Source organism: Pavona decussata, unplaced genomic scaffold (genome assembly GCF_977016875.1).
Source record: "Pavona decussata unplaced genomic scaffold, jaPavDecu1.1 SCAFFOLD_193, whole genome shotgun sequence".
NCBI lineage: Eukaryota > Metazoa > Cnidaria > Anthozoa > Scleractinia > Agariciidae > Pavona > Pavona decussata.
The window spans coordinates 860,206-872,941 of NW_028145602.1; the positions used below are offsets into that span (position 1 = coordinate 860,206).

At 39.5% G+C, this 12,736-nt stretch overlaps 2 protein-coding genes across 2 annotated transcripts; one reads left to right on the forward strand and one right to left on the reverse strand.

Annotated features, from left to right (window-relative positions):
* The first annotated feature begins 46 nt into the window (after positions 1-46).
* On the forward strand, positions 47-3,415 carry LOC146461911 (uncharacterized). Its single transcript, XM_085086370.1, has one exon. It carries the CDS (start codon positions 316-318, stop codon positions 2,851-2,853), a length of 2,538 nt encoding a protein of 845 aa, XP_084942496.1. The 5' UTR covers positions 47-315; the 3' UTR covers positions 2,854-3,415.
* Positions 3,416-5,075: 1,660 nt separating this feature from the next.
* On the reverse strand, positions 5,076-12,239 carry LOC146461912 (long-chain fatty acid transport protein 4-like). The gene is made up of 7 exons (XM_085086242.1): positions 11,957-12,239; positions 10,525-10,910; positions 9,233-9,391; positions 8,834-8,903; positions 7,903-8,101; positions 6,790-7,162; positions 5,076-6,130 (listed from the first exon to the last, which is right to left on the reverse strand). Exons 1-7 carry the CDS (start codon positions 12,118-12,120, stop codon positions 5,565-5,567), a joined length of 1,917 nt encoding a protein of 638 aa, XP_084942368.1. The 5' UTR covers positions 12,121-12,239; the 3' UTR covers positions 5,076-5,564.
* Positions 12,240-12,736: the final 497 nt, after the last annotated feature.

The window sequence follows — 12,736 nt, forward strand, 5'->3', positions numbered from 1 at the left end:
CAATGGATGTCTTGCTTTCTTTATAGGAATTCAGTGGTAGTACTGTATGATTTCTTTTCAAAAATGGAATAATTATCACAATCTATAGAAATTTACATAATTATTGCACTTGATACGGAACTAACTAATTTATGCGCATACATTATATCTTAACCAATCAAAGTCCTTAATTTCAGTTTTTACCATATTTGGCAAGCAATTGTGACGTCTATTCACCTAATTTGGGCATTATGTACAAATATGGACACTAACAGAAACCTAAGGTTATTTACGTTGTGAGTAGAAGGCGCCATATTGGAACGAAAAAATTTTGAGATGGAAGGAAAGAGGACTAAATCTCCATGTGACCCGATCATTATTCTGTCCAGCGACGATGACGAGGATGAAGATGTGGAAGAACTCTTTAACGAATTTGTTTCTAAAGTCGAGCGATTTGTCGCACAAAAAGAGGTTGTGCTTTTACTCAAACTGAAATTCGGGGAGGCTCGACCAGAGTTCGTGTCGTCCGCGAAATTCAAAACAGCGCTCGGGTGGAGAACAAAACAACTGAACGAGAAGAACGGATATATTTACACGGGAGACATTTGCAATCTTCTCACAGCAAATTCAAAGCAAGATAGCTGTACATCAAAATCGGAGTGTGAGAAATTAGCAGTGGAAATTGATTTGAGTTCACCAGGAATTAACAATGGCGCGCGACACTCGACACGCGAGGAGGCGGATGAAAACATACCCATTATCCAAGTAACGATCGATAATCTTGAAGACGACAAACCCGCTACCAGTGGAGAGAAAATAACTACCGTAGTGGTTACCTCTCAGCCAAGTACAAGTTCAGCGACGGCTTCTACGAGTACGCGCAAGAGAACCCGTTCTAAACTTCCTTTGACTCCTCAAAAGCGAAGATCTCTGATCAGAAAACTGGAAGGAAAACTCAAGCACATAAGTGAAAGAATAAAGATTTTAAATCAAGCAGAGTTGAGCTTAGACGAGATGAACATGAATGACAGCACATACATTCAAGAATGCCGATTAAAAGATCGTTTCAATCGAATCTGGGGTAGAATATGTAAAATACGAGAAAGACCCTCAGACACCGGACGGGTAACTGAGAAGGAAGTAAAATGCCCGCAGACAGGGTACCCGGAAATTGACAGAGCTATGAACAAGTTTTTAAAGACAAACAAAGGACGCTTTCCAGATAGATTTGACATTAAAAATGTCTTTCTGGAAACAAATAAAAAACATGGTTTGAAAATGACCCCTCAAGTGCTCAATGAGATTGTTGATGATGTCTTTGTAAAGATTGGTAACAAGTTGCAAAAGAGGCGGAAGCGCGATTTGGTGTTGAATTTCGGTTGCTTCCTCACTGACAATTATCTTGCAAGCAATGACCCTGCCTTAAATAATCCTGCTCTTCTCAAGAAGCTTGAAGAGAATAAAAGAGTAAGCAAAAGATCTCTGGATGAAGTTTTTAACAAGTATACTCACTATGGACGAATAAGAAATCGTGGAGATACTGACGACTCAAGCAGCAGTGAATCTGAAAACGCCGAGCCAGAAAACAGAATAAAAGGGAAAAGAAAAGGGAGATTTTCTCACATTTCTGTTGCCGAGTCATCAGATTCCAGTGACAGTGAATGTGATGACTTTGGATTGGAAATTGTGGGTACAGATGACAATGACCCAGCCAAAACTGAGGAACAAAGCACTGTTATAGAGACACACTCAGATTCTAGTGAGAGTGACCTTGATGATTTCGTGATAAGGAGGTCTCATCGAGTGACTGAAAGAACACAACTCACAGAAAGCGAGACTGACCATGATGATGAAAACAGTACGGAATTACAATCAAATCAAATTGATCTTGGCAGCAACTGTGCTGTTGTAGAGTTACCTTCTTCTGTTTTGGCTGAAAGCACTGACATTTCTGTCGAGCAGACAAGTATTGCAGAAATACAGCAATGTAGTACTGATACTTCTAGGAGTACTCAACAGCAGTTTGAGGCTGAAACCATGGTGGCACCAGGTGGTAACCAGAAGCAAGCTGTACTGAGTGTGTTAGAAGATCATGAAGTTACATCTGTACAAGGCATTCCTCAATGCAACAATTTAGAATCTAAACGTGTGCAAAACAGTGATTCTGGGGAGAAATTAGATTCAAATCTGGACGAGGTAGATTTGGTCACAACAGCACGATCTCCTGGATCAAGAAGCGTCCCAACAGCTGTGGTCTCATCTGATGATAGGAATAGTGTTTTGACGGACTCTGTGCAAGTCGATTCATCTGACTCTTTCAATCGCGTTGATGATGAAGTCAGCACTGAAAAATGTTCAAATGAAAATGGAAAGCATGAAATCTGTTTTCTTCCATCCAGGAATGGCAACAGTATTGCAAGCAGACTCTCTGATAAACCAACTCTTGTTATCCCTTTAATGCCCGTGTCTCTAAAGGGTGGAAAGTCATGTTTGCTCTCTCCTTGTACCAAGAAAAGAAAGGCAGAAAATGGATTGCTTGATTATGAATCTCCGCTTAAAATTTTTCGGAATGCAACCTTGGAAATTGTGGGAAAGAAGAATGATTTCTCTGTAGCTAAGACAGACATTAGCAAACAGAAAGCAAGCTGTGAAGAAAGTGTTGTATCGGCTAGAAGTGAACATGATGAACAGTCTGTTGCTCTCATAAATAGAGTTCCAGCTACAGTAAATGGTCATTCTCTCTTGCGCAAAAATGTACCAAGGAAACTAGCTTTGTCTTTAAAAAAAAGTGGTAGAAATTCACCCAAGAAACAGGATGTTCCTGTCAACGTATCTGATGTAATTGTATTGTCAGATGACGACAGTGATGGTTAATTTTTAAGCTATAGTTATTGTATTATTTTGTATGTTTGTGTAGCAACACTTTTTCCAGCTTCTAAAATAAACCCCATATAAAGTGGACATTTGTCCCAGCAGTGAATACTGAGTTGTAACAAATTATGATAAGGGTTATTGCTCAAGTAGGGAGAAATGGGGTTGAGATGTCTTGATTTTTGTTTGATGAGGCCATGCCACTGTAGCCTGATTCTTGAATGCTCAGAGGTCATTCACTGTCACTCTTACAAGAACGGTTCTTGTAAGCGGCCATTAGAGGTGTAAAAGATAGATGGCCACTTACAGGAGCTTGCCTGGCTAACAAGAAACATTGGGAATACAAAAAGATACCACCATATTGAAATGATTTTGTTGATTTTGTTTTATTGCCTTGTGCAATGCCATAATAATGGCAATGACTGTAATTAATGCACTGTAAAAATGATGATGAAAAGAAATGTGCAGTTGACCAATTGAGATAAGATTCAGTGGCTAATGGGATTTCCTTTTGGATGTCTGCTTACAGTAGTTGGAGAAAACAAAGAAAAAGTCTAAATCGTAACCCCTGAAAGTGTCCATTGGGCCTGCTTACCATAATGTCTGCATAATGGGAATGTGTAAATACAGAGTTTGTATGGGAATTCCAAACTGGGTTTTGTGAAGGCCATTGTAAGTAGAGCTGTCCGCTTACAGGAATGTCCATTAAGAGAGCTTCCACAGTACTAAGAAGAAAAGCAATCGCTTCGTACAGTTACAACAAATTTGAAAAACATGCCATCAAAGCAACACACCTAGGGTTTTACAGAAGTTTGAAGTGACTCCACCTCCTACTTCAGCTTCCTCTGGGGCCTGTGTGAGTCGTGTGCCCAAGGACATTAAAATATTCAGATTTTCCTATCAAAAAGTTTTATTTCTGACCCACCCATCTAGAAGCTCTTCTAAGAGGTCCGTGGCTCTCCTCAGTGTGTTCCGTTTTTTGAATTTTGATCTTGTCTGCTTCAGTTCTCTCTCTCTGTCTTCTCTTTCTGCATTTACCTTGCTTACCGTATTTATTCAATTAACTGCCCTTGGCACTTACTAATTTTGGGCCCATGAGGGAGGGTGCTTAGTCAAGGATGGGTGCTCATTATTTTCCCAACATTTTCAGCAAGCGAGGACATTTTTGGAGAATAACAAAACAAGGGATAAGTTTATTTCGCTCCAGTGCAAAAACTAACACAAACAAGCCATACATAAGATAAAAGTTCTTCACTACCATATCTAAAACCAATTTTGGAACACAACTGATGCTATTCTTACTTCACACTCTCACTGGGCTAGTACAGAGATGTTTTGTGTTGGGAGGGAGGTGGGGGTGGGCACTAATTAGGTTTTTGGGCTTTCGGGTTGGGTGCTTTTTAACGTTTTGGGCTTTTAGTGTGGGCGCTTAATCGAGGGTGGGTGCTTTTGAATTTTTTTGGCTTTCAGGGTGGGTGCTTATTAACTTTGTGGGCTTTCAGGGTGGGCGCTTATTTCAAGGTAGGCGGTTAATCTAATAAATACAGTAAACTCATTTGGTGAACAGATTTCACCAGTTATAACTTCCTTGGTTAGGATACCACAACAAGGACTCGTCCTAAGGTGTTGCTGATGTTTTTCTTTAATCAAACAAAAATTAGGGTGACACTATCAACCCTTCAATATTTAGGAAACAATCATTCCAAACGTTTTTTTTTTTTTCAAACAAAAATAACTAAGTAAAAATTAGCTGGAGCTGGTAATGGCCATTGTCACCTTCAGCTGTCAATCAACCATCGGAACGTAAACAACTACAAACAACGTGTTAATTTTTCTACAACCCTTGCTGATAAAATTGTCTTAATTTTTGGAATAAACCCTGTTAACCAAATTAGAAACCGGGGTCTTATATCACTGTGGCGTATTATGAAAAATTTTGAGGCATAGTTTTTCAGAGGACCCTTGATTCACCAACTTGCTACAACGGAGTCTAAATTTGCATATCACACCCACAAAGGTGTGAAAGGAAGCTGGGGGGTTCCCATTTATAGCAAAACTTCTTGTTTAAAGAGACTAGATCTTGATCTTGAAAAAACATTATTTGAGGTTGAGTTCAATGATAGTTTCATTGGCAAACACAGGAAATTTGTACCCAGCGTTGCGGTCACTAGCTGTAATGGTTTTCACGATGACATTGGCATAAATAAGAAAACTGAGAGGTAGCATTCCTTTTGTGTTTTGATGGAGGTTTATTAGAACATGATTGCATACAATGAATAAAGAATTACAAGTACTAGTATCTAAGATAATAATGAATAAAAAACATGGACAAAGTTAAAACTGAGTGCAACCAGTGAATTGCAAATATTACATTTATTTAACTAATACATGTCCACTGTAAGTAAGCTGGATTCCCATACAAGATTAGAGTACAATTACTTCAAAATGGTCTTTTAAAGTCTATTAAAAACTGCTTCTAAAGTATTCAAACTCTGATATTATGGACACCACTTACAAGACAAAAAATGTACATATCAAGTGGTTTATATGAAGGAAAATGTAGGGGTTGGGACCATGAACTTACACTAATATAGCAGTGTTCATGTAAACTACGTAACAAATTCCCTGAACCTTCATAATGTAAAACACACATTTCATGCTTGACTGGTCATGCAACAAGACTTATGCCGATCACAGTAAGTCATGTATGCCTCCTAAATTTGGATTTCACCTGAGCTGATTTTAGCACATTTGTCTTCATCCAGCACAAGATACTTCCCTACTTTGGCATCATAATAAAACAGTTTATCTTGTATGGCTCCTACGTCAAATCCCTCTTCTCGCAACTTGTTCTTCTGAAGTTTGAATGTTCCTGTAACAGTTACAGTATCAACAATTCTCAGGAAAATAGGACGAGCATAACGTGGCAGTTGCTCTTTTAATCCTTGGATGAGTGCGCTCAGATCTATGGCTGTGTTGTCAGGATCACTAATGGCAGCCATCCCTGCCCTTCCTTCAGTGCCTGGAACTCTGACACCATAAACGACAACATCACGCAGACCCAGTAGCTTACTCATCATTGCCTCGACTTCAGCTGTGGACACATTCTCTCCTTGCCAGCGGAATGTGTCCCCAATGCGGTCAACAAAATAAACATAGCCATACTCATCTGTGACAAGGAGGTCACCAGTAAGGAAATAGGAGTCTCCTTTTCGCATAATGTCACGGCCAATTTTCTTTGAAGTTTCCTCTTGGCTCACATACCTGGAAAATGGGTTATCTGTATATAAAGATGACAAAATTATTAATATGGAATTGCCATCCTCGCTAGCACCATTTCTCCAGCAAGCCCTTTAAATTGATTTCTTGTTTAAATATTATGACATTCCAGAAAATTTCCGCTAAAAGGGTTGAAAATTCAAGGGGGCCCCTCAAAGAAAAAAAAAATTTAAGGAAAGAGTATGAAGCTAAAATGGAATTTTCAGAGGGGGAAGGGGTCTTTAGGAAATCCTTTCTCTGGGGGAGGTATAGATATTCAGTTTGTGGACCTACAACAAAATTATTACGATTTTGCTTAAAGTCTTGGACACCCTGTAGAAAGAACTTAAATTTTGAAAGTTAAATAAATTTTGACAAGTTCCCTCAAATGGATTTCGGAAGATTTTTAGATTGCTGCTGTTGTAATCTATGATACTAGTAAGCAACCATATGTTTTATTGTTTGAGGTGATAAACTGAATCATTTACAGCAACTGTCCAGAGCAAACTTTATTATAGTATTATTGCGAGGGGGTTAGAAAAATTTTGTTGCAATAATTTATTACTTTGACATATTAATTTCATTCATACATGTGGATTAACTAGACTGCATGAGAGGGTACTAAATCAAACCATTATAATTTTTCTACTTTCTCAAAAAGCAAAAGATTGGACTTGTAACCTTTCATTATCTTTCCAACTGCAAGACCAGGTTCTCCAGGCTGGGCAAGGATGGCCAGACCATCGTCACCTCTGAGTAAATCACCAGTCACAGGATCCACTTGGATGAACTTTGATGGAAATAATCCTGGTAAAATAACTGATACAAAACCACAGGCACCTGGTGTGTTGTCAATGTTGAAGAAAGCCACATTTGCTTCTGTTGCACCATAAAATTCTCCAATGTCACTGACACCAAAACGAGACTGAAACTCTCGCCAAATCTGAGGCCTCAATCCATTGCCGAAAGCAATACGCACTGAATGCTGCTTCTCAGAAGGACGCTGAGGTTGGGTCAAAAGATAGCGGCACAGCTCCCCAATGTACTGAACAACCTGGCAGCAGAACACAAGGTCACTAATTTTTAGTGGTTCAAAAAATATCTGTCCCCCAACCCCAGAGAGGAGGAACGGAAGTTACACAGAGGGCCAGGGGGTGGGAAGGTTTCAAAGCTATTAACTCCCAAGAGGAAAGTGTGACACACGTGCAAAGAATATATTTCCAGAGGTTCCTGATGCATTCAGTGAACAGTAATGCTCAAAACTCTTTGTGCATTTGGCTCTTTCTTGGTTTGTCAATTTATAGCACAAGGTTTCAGCTTCAACTCTGCCGCACCCTGTCTGAAAACTTAGAAAATGTTGCTTTTACCCTGATGTTTTCCAAGTAAATTATTAAGAAAACTGCAGTGAAGAAGTTATGTATGTGTAGAGTGTCTTCCAAATTCATGACGTCGTTTCTAGCTGTAAATTAATTCTCCATTAACTCAAAACTAAATAATGATTTGGATTGTAACATGGTCAAAACAAAACATAAAAAATGTTTGGCCAAACCCCTTCCCCTCCCTATCACTTTAAGTACCTATGATTGGAACTGATTAGAATGTTTTTGTCACAACACAGCTATTTAATTGAGCCATGAAACTGGTCATGGGGTGTTTAGCAGGTGGGTACACAAGAAACTGACAAGTTTGGGGGTGGTGACTTAAAAATTAATTAAGAGTCAATGTTTTATTAACCTTGAAACTTATGAACACTATGAAGTATATAAAATAATTAATTTTATCATTGTGACATACAGTTGCCTTGGTCTCAACACAGTCATCCCAAAATCTGCTGGCAGAAAACTTCCGTCTTAGAGCTATTGTGTTTCCATGGACAAGGCAAGATCCAACCCCCAAGGCACCCCCAGCAGTGTGATATAAAGGCAATGTGTTGTATATGACGTCTTCAGGGGTCACAGAGAACACGTGAGGAACTGTTGCATATGCGAAATACCTGAAATATTTGCAATTCAATCAATCAGTATACTAACTATCAATCAGTCAGTCAGTTAGTCTTTACTGCATGACCACCATCTAATTTTTTCTTACTTGATCAAACATATTGGTCATGAGAAGGAAGGGAATGATGATCACCACAGGCAAAATACCTTCAGTTGATATTTAGACAAATTCTCCCAGCTAGGTTCATAAAAATACAAACAGGACAGTGAGGAGAATAATTCTCCTACATATTTTAGCTTAAAGGGAATAGCTTGGAAGCTTGGATATATAAAAAAAGTGCCATTGAATATCTTAGGGCCAAATATTCACATCTGCCAATAGTTGGGTGGGGTTCTCTTAAATTGAGCTTGGGCTGCCTGTGGCTAGGTCTGAGTGAGCCTGTTCCTGCAAGATGCTACTGTACTCTGTGCAGAAGCCTCTGGCTAGGCTAGATTTATGAACACTGAACTGACATTAAATGAGACTGTGCTTGAGCACTGAGCATATTTAATTTGTGTATGACTTTGAATTTGAGCACCACTTTAGTTATGGTTAAGGAACTCTAGCTGTGGGAGGGGGTGGAAGGAGAACTTGAAGGATATTTGGCCAGCACCCTATGCACAGTGAGTGTGCATATCCATATGTGTGACCTTACATGTGTTGTTCCCTATCAAATACATGACACCTCCAGTTATGTTCCCTAAAAGACGAATGGATTTAAATCTATTTCTACACCCTGCCTTACTTTCTATTGGTAATGACGACAGGCTTTGGATATCCAGTTGTCCCTGATGTGTAGATATACACCAAAGTATCTACAAGAAAATATTATGAAATAAAATAAGAATGAAACAAGAACATCAGTGATACATGCCTTCAATATGCATACCACTTTTTTGTTTTTACTGCATTTTGATGGCACTTTTTTGTTGACCATAACTGGACAGACTATGCATCCCCAAATAGAATCAGAAGCACACACCACACCTTGGACTTACAATCAAAAGTGAAATTAAATGTCCAAAAAGCTATAACCACCTGAAACTTTTTACACTATCCAACCTCAATGATTAACTAGGTCCTCTTGAAATATTCTGATCAATAAAAATTATCAGAAAATTATGGCCAGCAAACAAACATTTACCTTTTGGTGACTTTGTATGATCAACAACAGGTGGGGTTAATGAACTTCTTTCTAGGTCCTTGATCAAGCTTGAAGCTGTGATGTTTGTGCAAGGACCAGTTCCATAGTAATATAACTGCATATTCTCTGGTAAGCCGCCATGAATATCCTTGACTGCACCTGTGTTCAGAAAAGTAAAGCTTATGGTATGCAAAAAGCCAAAGAGCTAAATTTTTACTTACCATCATAAAAGCTCTAATAAGCTACTTTATTTTCGGGATTAAAAAAAGGAGTGGGAGAGGTTATCAAAGAGGGGGACTTGATAGAGAGAGCGTCGAGATGAGTTTAATTTTGGTGAAAATTTTTTCCAGTATGTTGGGAGTCAAAAATGATAGACAAGTATAATTAAGCATGTAAACCAAACAAGACATACAGGGAGGCCATATGATTATGAGTACATGCTGGGCTAGACTGCAGAATACCCAGCTGTTTCATTTAGCATACATAAAGCAAACTGTCTGGTTTTCTAAATCACCCTGTTTAGAGTGCCAATTGGAACATAAAGCCATAACCTCTGTCAATATTTGACAGATTTCTATGAATTTTTGACACTTAGATGGTCTTGTGAAGATTAGCCTGCAGAGCAGGCGTTTTTGGGTGTATTCGAACGTGCGTTAGAAGGCCGCTATTTTGGATGTGTATAGAATTGGGACAAGTGAAGGAGGGGCGGGTGAGGGGCGTGGTTTTTCCCCTCCTCTCCCCCTCCTCTTTTTTTAACCTGTCGTCCTCTCCCTTGGAATCCTTTTGGCCTTGCCCCAACCCTCTTTCAGCTTTATCATCCAAGATGGCAGCATTCGTATCCTTTATCGTATCCCCAAATACGCCTGCTCTGCAGGCTATGTGAAGATCTGCTCTTTAAAAGGATGAAAATATAACCCCCTCCAATATGTGATATGGTTGACCACCCTCATAACGTTTCAACTTTTTTTTTCTAGCACTTGTTGGTCTTAAGATAAATTTCATATTAGTCAACATGTTGAGAACTGCAAAACAAGCTATAGTTAAGGGGTATACCTAGCTAATATACACAAGGATCGGGAGATTTTGGAACAAATAAATTTTTGTGTTTTAAGCCCATTTATCTCAAAACCATAACTTTTCTGATTTATAATTATATCAGTTATGGAATACCCCCATCAGTAAGCTTTAAATTAAAGTGGTATATAATACTTGGACATTGAGTTTGTAGTCTTGGATCTAGAAAATATGTTGTTTTGCCTTAGGGGTTAATTAAAGGCTTAACAGAAACATACCTGACAGGTCAGTACCAAATATAATAGCCCGAGCATCTGCCGCAGTTATGCAATGCCTCAGTGAATCAAGTCTAAGGTTGGTGTTGATAAGTGCAGTGATTACACCAAGTTTAGACAGACCCAGCCAAATACAAACAAACTCAGGACAGGATTCAAGAAAGAGCGCCACAACATCTCCCTTCTTGTAACCCTGAGACTTGAAGTAATTTGCAATTCTGTTGGAGTAATCTTCAACATCTTGAAATGTCCATGTTTCCTGTTCAAAGATGAAGGCAGCCTTTTGTGGATGTTTGGCCACAGTTTGTCGAAAAATACCCGCCACTGTAACGCCATTCTTTGTAATTTTATTAAGCTTGAATTTAAAGGATGAAAGCAAGTAAATGCACCTGAAAAATAAATGAAATGATAATTAAAAATAAATTATAATTGATCACCAAGCTCTTCAATAAAGTGTCTAGTATAATAACACTATATCCGCACAAAGACGGAAATGAGCTTAGCCAAATAAAACCAGTTAAAGACAAGAAAAATAAATACCTAAAATTACATACTTTAAATCCCAGAAAAGATGAAGCTACAAAAATTGGTTTCCAAAGTTGAGACGTGGAATCATTAAAACTGCCATCTTCGACAAGTCAGCTTGAAAACCTAATGAGCATCCTCTCGCCTAGCATGTCACGCAAACTTTGCACGGCGAAAATTTGTTTTATCATGCCCAATCTAATAAGAACTTGAATTATTGATTGAGGGATAAAACATCTCCATATACTGGGTATACCTTTGATCCGATCGATTTTGCCCTCGTGACAGAGGCTAAATGTTTTTGTTGACAAATGGAATCACGCTCAATAAGCCTGCTTACCACGCATTCACTTTCTAAAACATTTTAAGCTTATATTAAAACATGACCTATCTCAGCCCTCGTTGTCAGATTCTAGCCGGAAGACTTAGCCAAATGATGTGATATGGGCTGGATTAGTCAGGAAATACTAGTCACTCGTGACGTGGATTGACTGTAATATGAACGCACCCATGGGTTGTTGCGAGACCACCTTCTTTGTCAACGAAAACGACACTTGAACTCCACGCTATTTCAACTAAATGTAAGTACGTCGTGCTTATTCCAACTCGTTCAAATTGTACAATGTGGCCGAACAATCCAGGAACAAAATTGGTAGGACAGGCGTTCAAAATGGAATAAGCCAAATGATCTTGTGATCACGCTCTCCCATTTGGCCATTTTACGTGCACCGGACAGCAAAGAAATGTACCAAATTTAAAACGCAAGTACAGAGCGATTGTTTTTCCTCATTAATCCTATTGTTTTGCGGCGTTGTCGTTGCCGACGCCGTCGTCGTTGCTTACTGAGTTCGCCACTGTTTTCCTGTGTTTTGTTACGTACATGTTAAGTATGTCAGCTTACGTTGCCTACCTCAAATCACGAACCACTGTCCGAAAGAACACCCGAGGAAAAGACCTCCCTCTTGAAGCCAGAAAAACGACAAACAAAAGAACAGGGAACAGGACCCAAGGAAGCTGGGTGTAGTATACAAGAAATGAAATACCGGCCACCACTACTGCCCAAGTGTACGCCATTGCTCAGATTTAGTCAGTCACCCTCGGAAACCCAGGGGCAGTCAGTCGGGGGCGGACGAAATGACGCGACGAAAGTTTTCAAGAACGTCGCGCTATTTCGTCCGCTCCCGACTGACTGCTCCTGGATCTCCGAGGATTCGGTTGACTTATCACCCCCCTCGGGGGGGTGGGGGGGGGGGGTACTCCCTATATGGGCTTTACGGGGAGTTGCCGCTGGATAGGGTATGGTTTTTAGCCCCTTTGTCCTGAACAGGGTATATAATTTCGAGCGAGTCTGTCCCGGACCCGTCCTAGACAGGGTATGGTTGCAAGACTGTCATCGAGTATTTGGCAATGCGAAATCAGAGACGTTAGTCTGCATTTATTTTAGTGAACAATGCTTCACGTCAATTGAGTTTCCACTTAAGGTTCACCGCTGTTAATGCAAAATTTTGGGATTTTTCGCCATCACTTCTAGGAAGTGTATTATTTTATCTGTTGTGATTGGTATTCGCGTTTCAATGCGTGGAAAATCACGTCCGGTAAGAGACAGTGGGCCTTTATATGGTATTGCTATTACCAATGAACACTTGTGTAACACAAGAGCTAGATGTTGTCCTCTGTCTTAAATAGGGTC